The sequence below is a fragment of the Corythoichthys intestinalis genome, chromosome 9, assembly GCF_030265065.1.
Source record: "Corythoichthys intestinalis isolate RoL2023-P3 chromosome 9, ASM3026506v1, whole genome shotgun sequence".
Lineage (NCBI taxonomy): Eukaryota > Metazoa > Chordata > Actinopteri > Syngnathiformes > Syngnathidae > Corythoichthys > Corythoichthys intestinalis.
In genome coordinates, this window is record NC_080403.1 from 59,422,171 (window position 1) to 59,436,104 (window position 13,934).

At 42.4% G+C, this 13,934-nt stretch overlaps 3 protein-coding genes across 3 annotated transcripts in view; 2 read left to right on the forward strand and 1 right to left on the reverse strand.

Annotated features, from left to right (window-relative positions):
* LOC130921352 (translocon-associated protein subunit alpha-like) lies at positions 1-10,017 on the forward strand. Its single transcript, XM_057845130.1, has 9 exons — positions 1-143; positions 2,437-2,552; positions 2,611-2,707; positions 2,784-2,911; positions 3,027-3,161; positions 5,386-5,462; positions 6,095-6,173; positions 9,327-9,420; positions 9,508-10,017. The coding sequence occupies exons 1-9, from the start codon at positions 74-76 to the stop codon at positions 9,570-9,572; spliced, it is 861 nt and encodes a 286-aa protein (XP_057701113.1). The 5' UTR covers positions 1-73; the 3' UTR covers positions 9,573-10,017.
* The window catches only part of sys1 (SYS1 golgi trafficking protein), an 18,988-nt gene continuing 14,191 nt past the window's right edge, over positions 9,138-13,934 (reverse strand). Inside the window, exon 4 of the mRNA XM_057845136.1 lies at positions 9,138-11,302. Within this exon, the coding sequence (XP_057701119.1) occupies positions 11,236-11,302 (67 nt within the window). The 3' untranslated portion in view covers positions 9,138-11,235. The remainder of the gene's footprint in view (positions 11,303-13,934) is intronic.
* The window catches only part of LOC130921353 (neuritin-like), an 8,621-nt gene continuing 6,083 nt past the window's right edge, over positions 11,397-13,934 (forward strand). The window contains exon 1 of the mRNA XM_057845132.1: positions 11,397-11,641. Coding sequence (XP_057701115.1) covers positions 11,476-11,641 — 166 coding nt within the window. The 5' untranslated portion in view covers positions 11,397-11,475. The remainder of the gene's footprint in view (positions 11,642-13,934) is intronic.

Consider the following 13,934-nt stretch of genomic DNA (forward strand, 5'->3'; position numbering starts at 1 on the left):
ACTGCTTCCCTTTCTCTCTTCTGGCCAACGCTGATGTGTAACTAACTAGAGTGGAGTCTTTGACGCTGCTAAAATGTTGACTTTTGGATCAAAACTCTTGCTGCTGCTCCTCTTTGCTTTCCCCTGCGGCTTGATTACCACGGGTAAGTCATTTTTTTTAGGTGGCGTGTTGCCGCCTTCTTTCTTTTGGACAGTCGTTAACATATTGACGTGGCACATTTCCCATTGCATTGGAATTCAAGTCGGTCGGCTGTGTCGATTTGCTATTTTTCCTTCTGATGTCCAACTACAACTGCAAAGACTTGTAAATCTCCAGTCAAAGTTGACAAGTACTCGTATGAATGGATGAATGAAAGTGTTTGCCGTCCGTGAGATGTTGTCACGCAAAGTTGAAATTAAGCAGACGTCTTTCTCGTGCGGTCTGTTTAAACTTGAATTGTGTGGATGTAGTAAGTCGCCTCCGATGGGACACGTCACCATACATGAAATGCTGTTTGGAGCGCTGTCTGACGTCATAGGTAGGTTTGCCCGCCCTCAACCCCCACTCTGCCGCTTTCCAAATGGCCGTGCCATCGACAGCGATAGACGTCCAATTTATTTCATGAATGCTCATCTTTCAATTCCTTTGACAGCGCTAGATGTCCAATCTGTTTGCGCTGAGAGGTCGCTCCCGGTCAGCCAATGACTTACGAATAGCTGAGTTGCCAAAGTACGTATTGTTATTTCTAGAGGGAATGAACAGGTTTTAAGACCATATTTTCAATCAAATTTTAATTAGAAAAAAAGGACAGTGCTTTGTAACAATTGGCCAATTTTTGGTCGTGGCATACGCGGAGATTAAGGGGGGGGGGGGGGGGGGGGGCTCTGGTGGCCAAAAATGTCATCGCATGTAATTGACTTTCCTATAAAGTGGTACCTCAAAATACGATCGCTTTAACACACTCGTCTTTTTGACATCCTACGTAAAATTTGACATCCGAAGACATGCTGGAAATACGACGATTGATGACAGAGCCGTAGTTTCTTTGTTTTGCCGGAAGACGGACGCACGGCGGTTTTTCTTGAGTGAAATCAACATGGGTTCCAAAAAGGTTAGTGCATGTGGGGGAAAAAAAAGGTCACGCTTACCATTGAAATGAAGCTGTAAATGAAAGCAAAATATAAGCATGGTGTGTGCATCCGTGAACTGGGTCGACAATAGGGCCGTAGAATGTCGATCTCGGCCGGTGTTCTTGTTGTCGTCCTCTGTTTGCCAGTGTTTATAAGTTAAGGTGACAATTCTTACGGTGGTAACATCGCCATAGAAATCGCCAGCTTCGTCAGGTTTCTAATCATTTATTCTATCAACTTGTGCAACGCTGACGCCAGCATCAAAACAGGAAGTAAAATAGAACCGGGCTCTCTTGCTCACATCAGGCCCGTGGTGTGTTTAGGTACACCACGCAAAAATCCACATTAGAACCCAATTCATTACGTTATTACAGGTATTATTATTATATTAGTATTATTCTGATTTTTATCCTCAATTTATTTGTTTTGCTCTTTGTAATAGCAACAACAGTATTTATGAAGGATTTAGTGTAGGTTTTCGGGCTGTGGAACGAATGAATGGAATTATAATGTATTCTTATGGGAAAATCCTGCTCGACATAACGACCATTTCCACTTACAAACAAACAAGGACCTCTCCAACTTGGTATGTAGAGGTACCACTGTATGTGAATTTCAAATTAAGACTGCCGGTAAAATGTTGTCTATAAAAGTTGTAAATCAATAAAACAAACAACAACAATGAACAAAAATATTTTTATAAGGGGTCAAAATTATTTTTCAAACACATCATGTGACTAGCACCTTCGACGGCCATCAGCTTTGCTTAGCCAAAACCACCTGAGGACAGATTCTGGCTGGAATATTCAGTCAAAAAGGATGCGTTGGCAACTTCTCCACTAGGTAAGACAGATAAACGCGCACTCACACACAGCTGGGATGCCAGTATGTACGAGCATGGGCTAAGCTACTATCCGGGCATATATCTTGTAAGTTCATTTTATTGCTGACACTGCATTTCGGGGTCATCAACATGTTTGCCCCCACCCTGCCACAAAAGTCAAACTACCGGTAGCTGGTTTTGCAGGCCCCCTTTTTGTACCGCAACCCTGTCTTTCTAGCAGGACGTCCGTTAGGGCAGCGTACCTCCGTGCCTCACGTCAATACGGAAAGAGGTTCCGTACCGTAATTGCCATGTGATGAACTGGCAACCGGTCCATCATTTCACTCAAAAGTCCGATGGGGTTTGTGCCACATTAAAAGAGGATGGATGGAAGCATAACCTCTAATTGCTAGTGCTTCTGAAGAGTGCTTCAACAAAATCCAAGATCACATTTCCTTTTTTTTTTTTTTCTAATTGTTTTTTCAAATGTCTTTGTCGTGCAGGCAGAGTGTCCGCCAGCACCGATTCCGCTGAGGAACTGGACCCGGATGCATCTGTCCACGAGGAGGAAGAAGATGATGAAGAGATGGCGGTGGAAGAAGATCAGATCCAAAGTCCGGTACGTCACAAAAATGAAAACGGAGCAATGTGTCTCTCATAATATCGTTGCGAGTTAGGAAGGAGAGGACGACGACGACGACTCCGAAGGCGATGAAAAATTGTTAACGTCTCACGCGGATGCCGACACCACCGTCGTCTTCACGACCGGAGAAGGTGGCTTGGAATTCTAGCTTTTTTTCTATCACCGTGGCGGTGTCCTTCTCATCTGTTGATACTGATATTTCCACAGAGTTTCCCGCCAATGAAATTGTGAGGTTCCTGGTGGGTTTCACCAACAAGGGCGCTCAGGATTTCACGGTCGAGTCCTTGGAGGCCTCTTTCCGTTACCCGCAGGACTTTCAGTTCTACATTCAGAATGTAAGTCGGATCTGAAAAAGAACCTTTTTCCATTTCGAGGTGCAGCAAGTTGCAGGAGTTTTGCTACTTGACAAGTGATAGTGTCGCATAACTTTGATTTCATGTGTTTGTGTAGTTCACAGCTTTGCCTCTGAACACGTTGGTTCATCCGGGTGCGCAGGCTTCCTTCGAATACTCCTTCATCCCAGCTCAGCCCATGGCCGGCCGGCCGTTCGGTCTCGTTATTCTCCTCAACTATCATGACGCCGAAGTAAGATAGTACCGTACTTGTCGAGTTCATTCCTTTGTATTCCAATCAATGAGATGTTGAGGAAACGTCTTTCAGCTGCGTTCAGACCGGACGCTTTTGTCGCTCGCCCTTCGTCCGTCGCCAAACGCGCCTTTGAGTTCCCGCTGACATTTACGCGTACTCCTACCAACTTCCGCTTTACGTATTTACGTACGTAAATAGAACGACTTTAATCTCATCGTTGGACTACCTTTTTCTCCTTCCATCTCCTAATATGCCAAAAAGTAGTTTTGTGTTCATCAAAAGCCTTCATTGGTAAGTCTCAGCCCGTGAAACCTCACGTTACGTTAAAATAAGTAACGGAACGACTTCAGTCTTGCAGTATCATGATTTGAAACCTTTCCTTTTATAATATAGCACTATAATAATATTACAATGTACGACTTCGCTCTCGTGTTATTTTTTACTTCTATCTCCTAATATTTTGACTATTCTCGTAGTCCTATTTATTCTTTGGACTTCTTTTGGTCGACCGGATGTTGAGGAAGGTTCCGCGCGGCAACCGAAGAAAGCATATTGGATTGGCCCCTTCCTGGTCGTCGCTGAAATCTGTCACGGAAAGACCCATTTTGCCATTGGACGTTGCGGGGCGCAACTCATTTCCTATACGTCTGTCTGTCGCTCTTCAACGTGCGATGACATCGACTTGATATGGGAAGCAATCACGCGACGAGAACGAAAACACGTCCGGTCTGAACGCATCTTTAAGATGCATCAAATCGACTTGTTGAGTAAGGTTTGTTGGATTCCAAGGATACCAGGTATAGACATGCACTGTGTATATCTTAAACTGTATGGCTTGATGGGTTAGTTCATCCCATCAACAGCAAAAGCATGTCGTTTCATATTTCGCGCGGTATTATATGTTCCTGAATGAAATGAACCGCTTGGATGTGAGTGGAAGCGATCGATTTCTTTATACAATTTTTTGGAATCCCGCGCCATGAAAACGAGGGACTTCCTGGATTGTGGAAGAATGCGAATGTGACGTCAGCCGGCTCACCGTCTCACAATACATGTCCCTTTCACGGTCCCTTCCACCCCCTCGGTCCTATTGGCGCGCCCGCCGAGAATGCGCTTTCCTCGGCTTGGCCACGAGCGACCCCCTGCTCCGAAGTCCGTCGGTTTGTCCACTGAGAAAGTGGCTATTTTCGGTGTTCATTCCCGGTGACGAGCACCGCCGGCCCGCCGTGGCCGCAGCAGAACGACGAGCCGAAACTTGCTCGCCGCGGGGGAGTGAAGACAATCGACCCCGCCGCCTGGTGTGACATTAGTCGGGTAGTTTTGTGTGATCTTTTTTGTTTTCGAAAGGCGAAAATAAGACTCGGAAAAGCTCTCGGTTCGGGTTAGCATGCCGGCTAGCTGTCACACCTCCTGTTTTGGTTCCGCTCTTTCCGGGGCAGGGAAATGACAAAAGCCGGACTAAATCCGGCGGCATAAAATACCGTTCGGGAGAGGAAGAAGTCTGCAGTTTTGACCATTATGCAGTAATTTTGCCCTGTCGTACTGAATAAATGCATTTTTAATATTTCATATTCCATTTAGCACAAGACCGTTATTTGTCATGCCCATACTATTTAGCAAGTGGGGAAAAATAGAATATGCTGTAAATATATTGGAATAGAGAGATTGAAAAAAGGACATTTTGCTGCTCCCTCTGTGGCATTTTCCTTGTTCTTAATCTTCCCTCTCAAAGGGCTGACTTCTAAATCAGATGAAATCGTGACCCTGGCGACGTCATCCTTCAGCTGGGGACGCTAGAGTGCCATAATGACAGGCGGGGCTAAACGGCAGATTAAAAGACTCATTTCTCGTCATCAAATTGCTGTATATAGTCGAATCGTCTCAAAATATGATTGTAATTCACATCATAATGTAATTTAAGATTTTTTTCATTCCGTCACTGGCACTTTAAGGGTTTCAGTGATTTGGATTTTATGTTTTATTTGGTCTTTTGACTTTGATCGCGATGCGTTGTTTTGTTTTCCTCCACGTCATTATATAATACTTTCCTGCCTTTTATTGACTATCAACTATATCGTTGTTGTAAAGCACTTTGTGAGCCTTTCAGGTTTTTATAAAGGGCTGTAGAAATCGATTTGATAAATTTGATTATGTATTGTGGGAAGGTTTTTGATGGTCATTTTCTCATTGCCTGTACTTGTTGTCTGCCATTGTTCATCAGGGCAACGTGTTTCAGGCTGCCATTTACAATCAGACCGTCACCATCATCGAAAAAGAAGAAGGGCTGGATGGTGAAACGTAAGACTTTCTTTTCTTGTCCTGTTCTCTTAATATCCATTCCTTTCAAACGAAGCACCACGCTCTCATTTTATTGATTCAGTTTTTTAAGCATCTACGTGTCATGTAAAGTATTTCCCACTCAGCCAGCTTCCATTTCTCTAAGCTGCCGTTGCACTAAACTGTGAAATTGGCCCAGGGACCGTTATCGTCTGATTTCTGGTGCTAGAGAAACGCTTCATTTTGTAATGCTGTCAGAAAGTCTAGGATACACTTTTTTTTTTTTTTTCTCCCCAACCTACCCTATAGTTCTGTAAAGTGATTATTAGATACAGTGTATAAAATCATATCAATATTTTGGGAATTACAATATCTACTTGAAACTCAATACCTTCGTTTCAGAAACACCTTGAAATGTTGCTTATCGTTTGCATTGTCCATTTGGTTTTTCAGGCACGGTACAGTATGAATACTTTAGTTCCTTTTCCTAGCAAATGCGATAAATCGGGTATGCGATGAAATATATATGTAGGTACAGTTCACACACACTTATCAACCAGTGACTTAATCAATGGTCCAATAAATAAACAGAGTGAAGGGTTTCTTACACACACACACCAAAGATGATGATGTCATGTCTTCTTATCTTTCAGAGTGTTTATGTACATATTCCTTAGCGGGCTGGTGGTGCTGATGCTCTTTGCAATGTACCAAGTTCTGGAGTCACGGACGGTAGGAATTCTTCTTTCCCAGACTTCTTGGAAAATACCGTCATTTTCGGACTCTAAGCCGCTGCTTTTTTTCTGTCATTTTGACGGTTTACCGTCCAGTGCTTCTTATTTGTTGATTTATTTGGGTTAAGAGGTAACACTTTATTTGACAGTGGCGTCATAAGACCGTCATAATGATGACATGACACTATAATGGGCATTACTGAATGCTAATGACAGATGGCATTAGGTGTCATCCGACAAATGATGGCCCTAACTCCTTAATTTGCCGGATGACATTAAATAACATCTGCTATAAGCATTCATTAATGTTCATGACAGTTTCGTAATTATGACGGTCTTATCATAAGACAGTCTTATAGCGCCACTGTCAAATAAAGGCAAATACCAAATACAATAAATAGCAATGAAACAACTGGAACAGTAACTGAAGAAATAATTAGCACAGAACATGAATTTTGTTGCTTATTTACATCGGTGGTGCTGCAATGCATACTAGGAGGCATGTTGGCTGACAACAGTGGTGGCAGCAGAAGGGGAGCAGAGATGGCCAAAGGAAGCGTTGCAGCTCATTGGTCCAAAGCTTCCTGGTGGTTCATTTAGTCTTATGTTGCCGCTGTCAAATAAATTGTTACCGTTTAAGATCTTTTGGTGTAAATATCCCATAATACAGTGAAGACAGCTTCAGCTTTTAGTTCAGTGCGGCTTACCTATGAACAAATGTCCTTTTCGTGTCAAATTTGGTGAAGGGCGGCTTATAGTCAGGTGCGCCTCATAGTACGTGTCAGTGAAAAAAATCCTCCAGTCACAAGTAACATTGTGAATAAATGCTTCCAATGTCGGTTTATTTTTTTCTTAGCACAACGACATCGATATGAACTGGTATTATTCATCGTTACTATAGCCTAACACGTGACTGTATTAGGACAAAACAAATACACACACACACACAAAACAAAAAAAATCGGAGCTTGAGTACCCTCTAGTGGAGAAAAAAAATCATCAAATTTAAAGGGTCATATCTCTGTGGTCTGCGGCTGCCAAATGAAAACTGGGAGTGAGCTTAAAATCGAGTCATGTCAAATAGTTTCTTTACGTCACTCTAAAGATCCTGTGCGGTTGACCGTGGCTGGCCTCGTCATAAGACTTCCGACTGCAAGCTTGTGCGTGCTCATGTCATTTCAATTCAATTTTATTTCTATAGCCCTATATCACAACAAAGTTGTCTCAAAGGGCTTTGCAGAGGCAATATGATACACAGTCAGAAACAGCAGATGAAATACATAAAGGTCAAGTCCTGGGCATCCCCCATCCTTAGACCCTCCATGTCGGCAGGGAAAAACTCTTTGGGGGAAAAAATGAGAAACCTTGGGGACTACCACAGTCAGGAGAGATCCACTCCCAGGACGGATAGACAAGATGCACCAGGAGTGCTCATGGCAATTAACAGATGGAGTTACAGTTTGTAAAGATGCAACAGAGTAAGGGAACAAGGAGAGGCCCATCTAGCCAGATGAGACAGGGGGCAACGAGGACGTCCATCCAATCAGGGGTCAGGAGGCTGCAGCTGAAAAATAGCCCGTCCCCAGAGGGGGGGACACCGGGTGACTAGTGATGAAGAGACTAGTCAACTAGATATTAAAATTAGAAAATAGAAGTAAAGTAAGACAAGTGGTAGGTAGAGTGAGAAAAAGGAGATAGGACTCAGTGGCTGTACTTCCCCCCAGCATTATAGCTTCTAGTGCAGCTTAGACTGAACTGTGAGTCTAGTCCGATTTCAACTAGCCTGACCATAAGCTTTGTCGAATCGGAACGTTTTTTGTCTAATCTTAAATGTACAGACTGTCTGGGTTTGTTTAATACTAGCTGGAAGCTGATTCCATAAAACAGGAGCTTGGTGGCTAAAGGCTCTAGCTCCTACTGTACTTTTAGAAACCCTGGGAGCTACCAGTAGACCTGCATTCTGAGAACGGAGTGTTCTGTTGGGGCAGTATGGAAGCAGAGCATCGGTGAGATAAGATGGCCCCAACCCATTAATGATCTTAAATGTACGAAGGAGGATTTTAAATGGAATTCTAAACTTGACTGGAAGCCAGTGAAGGCCCTGGAGCACAGGGGTGATGTGCTCTCTTCTATTAGTTCCTGTTAAAGGTCTTGCTGCTGCGTTCTGGACTAGCTGAAGACCTTACAGTAATCCAATTAGAGCTGAAACGAATACTCCAGCAACTCGAGTTTAAAAACTGATCCGAGTAATTTTATTCACCTCGAGTAATCGTTTATTTTGACAGCTCTAAGCATCACGTTTTCATTCGTTAGTTACTTTGACTAATGCAGTTTCGGTGCTATGATGAGCTCGAAAGCCAGACTGAAAATGTCCTGTAGGTGCAGACGGGGTTGCTTAACTACCACTCTTTCAAGGACTTTGGAGAGAAAGGGTAGATTAGAGATAGGTCATGTAGGTAGATAGGTACATCTAAATGTACGATTGGTACAATGGAGTCAAGTGATTATTGTCATTATTGCTATTGCTGTGCTGGCAAAAATCCAGTCTAATCGGTTAACCACAATAGTTTTGCCCAAAGTAGCCTGGAGTAAGAGTAGCGTTTCTTCACAAACCTACACGCGTAAAAGTACGGCGTGATAAAACAACTCTTAGATGTACATTTTTCTCCCAAGGTGACTCGAATAAATGTAAGGGAGTAAATGGAACACGTTACACCTCTGCATAGAAAACGTGTAGGTTAAAACTGAAATTTTGGACTCCTACATACTCTGCTAGGAGATTTGAAATGGATTCCGCTGTGTCTTGTACTATTACGTGAGTCTTATTATTCATAAAATTTGCAGCAGGGCCGAGAACCAAAAGTGGTATTTGCCATGTGGCAAAATGGATTTTGACATGTGGCAAAATATGCCACATACCCCCCCCCCCCCCCCCCCCCCACTCCAAAGAAAAAATGCCACTACCCAAAATCCCTTTTGCCACATACCAAATAAGATGCCACATGGCAAAATCAATTTTGCAAATCCTAGTTGCCAGATACCAAAAAAGAATGCCACATAGCAAAATACATTTTGCCAAATGGCAAATACCACTTTTGGTTCTCGCTGTGTTTCGAAATTGATGTGGTTTTTTTTTTTTTTTTTCCCCAAGAAAAAGAGAATCTCAATCAAGTTAGAGAAGGGAACCGGCGGGATGAGCGATGTGGACATCAGCTGGATTCCTCAGGAGACTCTCAATGCCATGAGTAAATTCTTTCTTAATCTTCTACATATACAATCTATGAAAGGTCTGGCCACTTTGCAATGCCATTCATCTTCTAAAATTCTTACAGATAAGGCGTCCCCCAAAAGTTCGCCACGGAAACGAACCAAGCGGGCAGTCGGAGCGGATCAATAAAGACATCAAGTCCACGAGGATTTCAAAGCTCATTTTCTCACACGTTTCATGTGTGACGGATGTCCGTTATGAGTCTTTTTTTTTTTTTTTTTTTTTTTTTTTTTTTGGTGCTCCGCTGCTCTCGGAGGTGCTGTCTTGACACCAGCCGGATTGAATTGTTGTTCATTTGAATGTTTTCGTAACGGTATGAGTGTTTGCGATCGATGTGCGAATGGGAGAGACTGGACAGGAAATGAGTATGCATCTTTTTGTAAGAATGTTATGTTTTCACCAGCAGATAAATGAATTGCGCCCGATCTATTTCACGGGACCCCACAAATCCCCAAAATTGGAAAGTTTTTCAAAGCACACGTAAATTGGTTCGGAAAATGGAGAATGAGATGCAATTTTGATTCGGTTTCAAAATAAATATCGTCATTTTAAACGGCAGCTGCAATTCCAACAAGCCATTTTTCTTAAGGCCTACAGACGTGTCTTGGAGGGGTTTGCAGAGTCCTCAAAGTGGGAGGGGGGGGGCGCTTACATCTTTTGAGAACAATAAAAAAAGTTTTTTTTCCTGCTGTGACATATTTTGAGCATATTTTCTTTGGACTCAAGATATATGACACTGGTCTAAGCAAAATGCTTCCTGGATAAAAGTTGTAAGACTTAATGAAAGATAGGTCTCTAAAAAAGACATGATGTTAAAAGTGTCACTTGGCCATAGTTTTAGGGATAAAGTATCTGACCCATATGTTAAAATCCAAGCAATTTAGGTATATTCATTGAAATGGTTATTTCTGGGTGAACATACTGTATCTACCTTGTAAAAGGTCTATCATTTCAGAATACGATCGATCTTTGACACAATATGCTGTTTTCAATGTATTGCACAAATCCCAGTGTTTTGGAAGTGCATTCACGTAGACCAGGGGTGCTCCAGATCCCCTATTCAGATGAAGGTGTGTTAAAGGAGGGAGCAGGGCCGGCCCAGCCTATACGCAGACTATGCAGCTGCTTAGGGCCCCTGACCACTTGGGGGCCCAGATAGGGGGCAATCTGGCAATTGTTTAATTCATATTCTATATATATATTTTTTTAACTACAGTTTGCTTTATTTGACTTTTGTGAGTTTTGATACTTGATTACAAGCTTAAAAAAATAAAAGTTCTTAACTTCTTTCCTCTCGATATCTACTGTAAGTACTGACAATCATTTGGGGTGAGAAGTTTGAAGAATGCAGTGCCACAAAATCTGATTAATATACAAAATATGGACATATAGGTTGGATTGCATGTATGGGTTTTACACTGTGACGAAATGGTAGGCCAAAAATATGGGCCCCTTGGCATTATTTTGCTTAGGGCCCCCAAATGGCCTGGGCCGGCCCTGGGAGGGAGACATGGAAAACAAGCTCGATAGCGGCTGTCGAGCAGCAGCTGATTTCATAAGCGGGGGCATACATCCATATCAAGTTAAAAGTAGCAAATTGTAAAACGGATATTATAACCAATCCAACTTTCACATGAAATATCTTTTATTGTCTTCATTTTTCATTCCCTGTCCCCATATTGAGCCTTTTTTGTGTAATCTCTGAAGCAGATCAAATTTCTACACCTGTGTTATTTCCTCATTCTGCGTGTCTGACAAAAAGGATTGTGACATCATGTGGAATCGGGATACCTCATTTTTGATGGATCAAGGTTGCAGCAGGAAGCTTGGAGGCGAGAAGGCTGAAACGGAACTGTCCGCTGAGAGAGAGAGAGAGAGAGAGAGAGAGAGAGAGAGAGAGAGAGAGAGAGAGAGAGAGAGAGAGAGAGCGGGATGAACGAGATCTCAGCCGGTGGGGGGGGGACAACGTCATCTCGACCGGAGAAGAGAGAGAGAGAGAGCTTCGTTCACACCACCACCCATTTTTCTACTGATGCACGACTCGCGTGAAAAATGGGCAGCTCATTTGCTCAGCGCCTTTTTTGAGTCCAGTCTCTTTTCTTCGAATCACGATCGCCTCTCTCTCGCTCTCCCTCTTGGAGGGAAATGGGATGACATGGGCTTGTTCACATCGACCAAGATCCTCGGCTTTGCTTTAGGTAAGAGCTACTACCTCTGTCATTTCAATCGCCCGAACTGCGTGCAACCGTGAGTATGACATCAATGCTGTACAAGCCAAGTAGTAGAAACGTAATCGATGGGCTGCAAAGGCCGGTGTTCAAGTTTTCCTTTACGAATGTTGAGGATTGCTTCTCTTCAGATGGCATTTATTCACAAAATGTCATCCTAAGGGCAAGTTTGAGGAAGGGGAGGGGCGGGAATGAAGTGCATAAAAGCCATATGCTGAATTTAAGGGGGGTTAGGGGGCATGCTCCCCTGGTGGCCGAAAAATGTCATTGCATGTAATTGACTTTCCTATATATGATTTTAAAATTAAGACGTTTCCGGTAAAATATTGTCTATAAAAATTGTAAAGCAATAAACAAACAAACATGAATTCAATGAACAACAACAATTATAATGGGTAAAAAATGATGTTTCAAACACATTATGTGACTAGCACCTTAGACTGTCATTTGCTTTGGTTAGCCAAAACCACCCGAGGACCAAAGAGGCAAGATGGATATACAGTATGTCATTTTTTTTTCAAACCTAAGCTTTCAAAAGCGACAACATCTACTGAGCAAGAACCAAGGATTGAAAATGTGGACAATGAAATGCCAGAGAGCACCGCCAAAATGGTGAGCCGAGTTTCAAAGACAACGGAGCCACCACCAGCGGGCATACCACATTCAATGGATGACAATCTTGGCAAAAAATATAGCTGTCCTAAGCAGCCTGATTTAGAATTCCGCTCAAAATGACAGAAAACAAAAAATGCTCATTTGCAACTTATTATTATAAATATTCTTGTAAGTTAATTGTATTGCTGACGCCGCTTTTTGGCGTCATCAACATGGCCTCAAAAGTCAAACTCCACCTATATAAGCCTCCAATAAATAGGAGATATCTTCAAAACAATGGTGCCAAAACTATCATTTGAAAAAAATCAATCAAGCTTTCCACGAAAAGGCTCCTGGATCATGAATTCTCTGCCTGGAGTTTGTACATGACAGCATTTTTCCTTTCTATTCTCTGCTTTGAATTACCCGTCGGTTTGAACGGTTATCCGTCAAAAAGTGCGGTTACCGATCATTGCTCAAAGTCAAGTAAGCTCAGCAGCCGTCGCCCGCCCGAGGATAAAAGCTACAGAAAGTTAACGGGATGACATCCGCAGCAAATTTTGGACTCATTTGCAACGTACCTTGCTCAAAATAATTAGCATTAGGTGCTAATTAAGTCTGAAAACTGCATCCTTTTCGTGAGCCGGCATTCACAATTAACCTTCAATCACAGCTGAGGCATCCAATCAGAGGTGGGTAGTATGGATACATTTACTTGAGTAACCTTTTGAGAAAAATGTAGTTTTGCCACAGCATACTTGAGTAGATTTGTGAAACATTGGTACTTTGGACAAAACTATAGTTTTTTCCCCTTGATTCTACATTTCAGATTTGACTTTATTTTTGCCAGAGATTTTCACCTGCTCCTACGATGACGCCGGCCTTTGGCGCCATAGAAATGAAACTATTTGACATAGTCAATATTGCTAGCAAGCGTCCTCCCAGTTTTTGTTTGGCACCGATTGACCACGGATAACCGGAGATATAATTGTTTTCATTTCATGTTAGAGATATTCTTATCCACAAGAGGGCACTCGTGCTCTTTAGATGGGGCAGGTGATGTTTCATTTCCATTTTTCTAGTCAGGAATTTCTCAAGATTTTTTTTTGGGGGGGGGGGGGGGATGTGGTCATGTAATAATAACAATAATACAGTACAATAACAATAGCTGATATTGACGATGTTGTGCCGAGAAAAAACAAATGTACCATCGTTAAAACAAATACAGGGCGTTCCAAAATGTTTGACCCCATTTCATAGGCCAATCATTTTTGTTGGAATGACCTCAAATTTTCAAAGCTTGTGTAGAAACGTTTCAAGTTTTTGTGTGTAACGTTTGGCATTTCTGTCTTTAACAAATGCCGTTCACTTCAAAAGAAAAGGCATTTTGCAGGCGGCGCTCATATTGAACATTTATGAGAATCTGTCATAGAACCAACAAATATTTGTGCTTTTCTTTGTAAATTTAACCAATACAACGTATGTCCTTCAACATAAAGTGTATTTAGTTTCATTAAGATCCATCGAGTAGTTTCCGAGATACGGGCATTTAGAATGGGGTCAACCATTTTGGAACGCCCTGTACAGTGGTACCTCGACATACGATCGCCTCGACACACCATCTTTTGGACATCCGACGTCAAATTTGACTCGCCGTTTGTTTCTACAT

Excerpts from the sequence above, each read along its gene's own strand:
- LOC130921352 (XM_057845130.1), top strand. The coding sequence starts at position 74 with ATGTTGACTTTTGGATCAAAACTCTTGCTGCTGCTCCTCTTTGCTTTC. Across the intron at positions 2,708-2,783 it reads CGTCTTCACGACCGGAGAAG|AGTTTCCCGCCAATGAAATT; the intron begins GTGGCTTGGAAT and ends ATATTTCCACAG. Across the intron at positions 3,162-5,385 it reads TCAACTATCATGACGCCGAA|GGCAACGTGTTTCAGGCTGC; the intron begins GTAAGATAGTAC and ends ATTGTTCATCAG.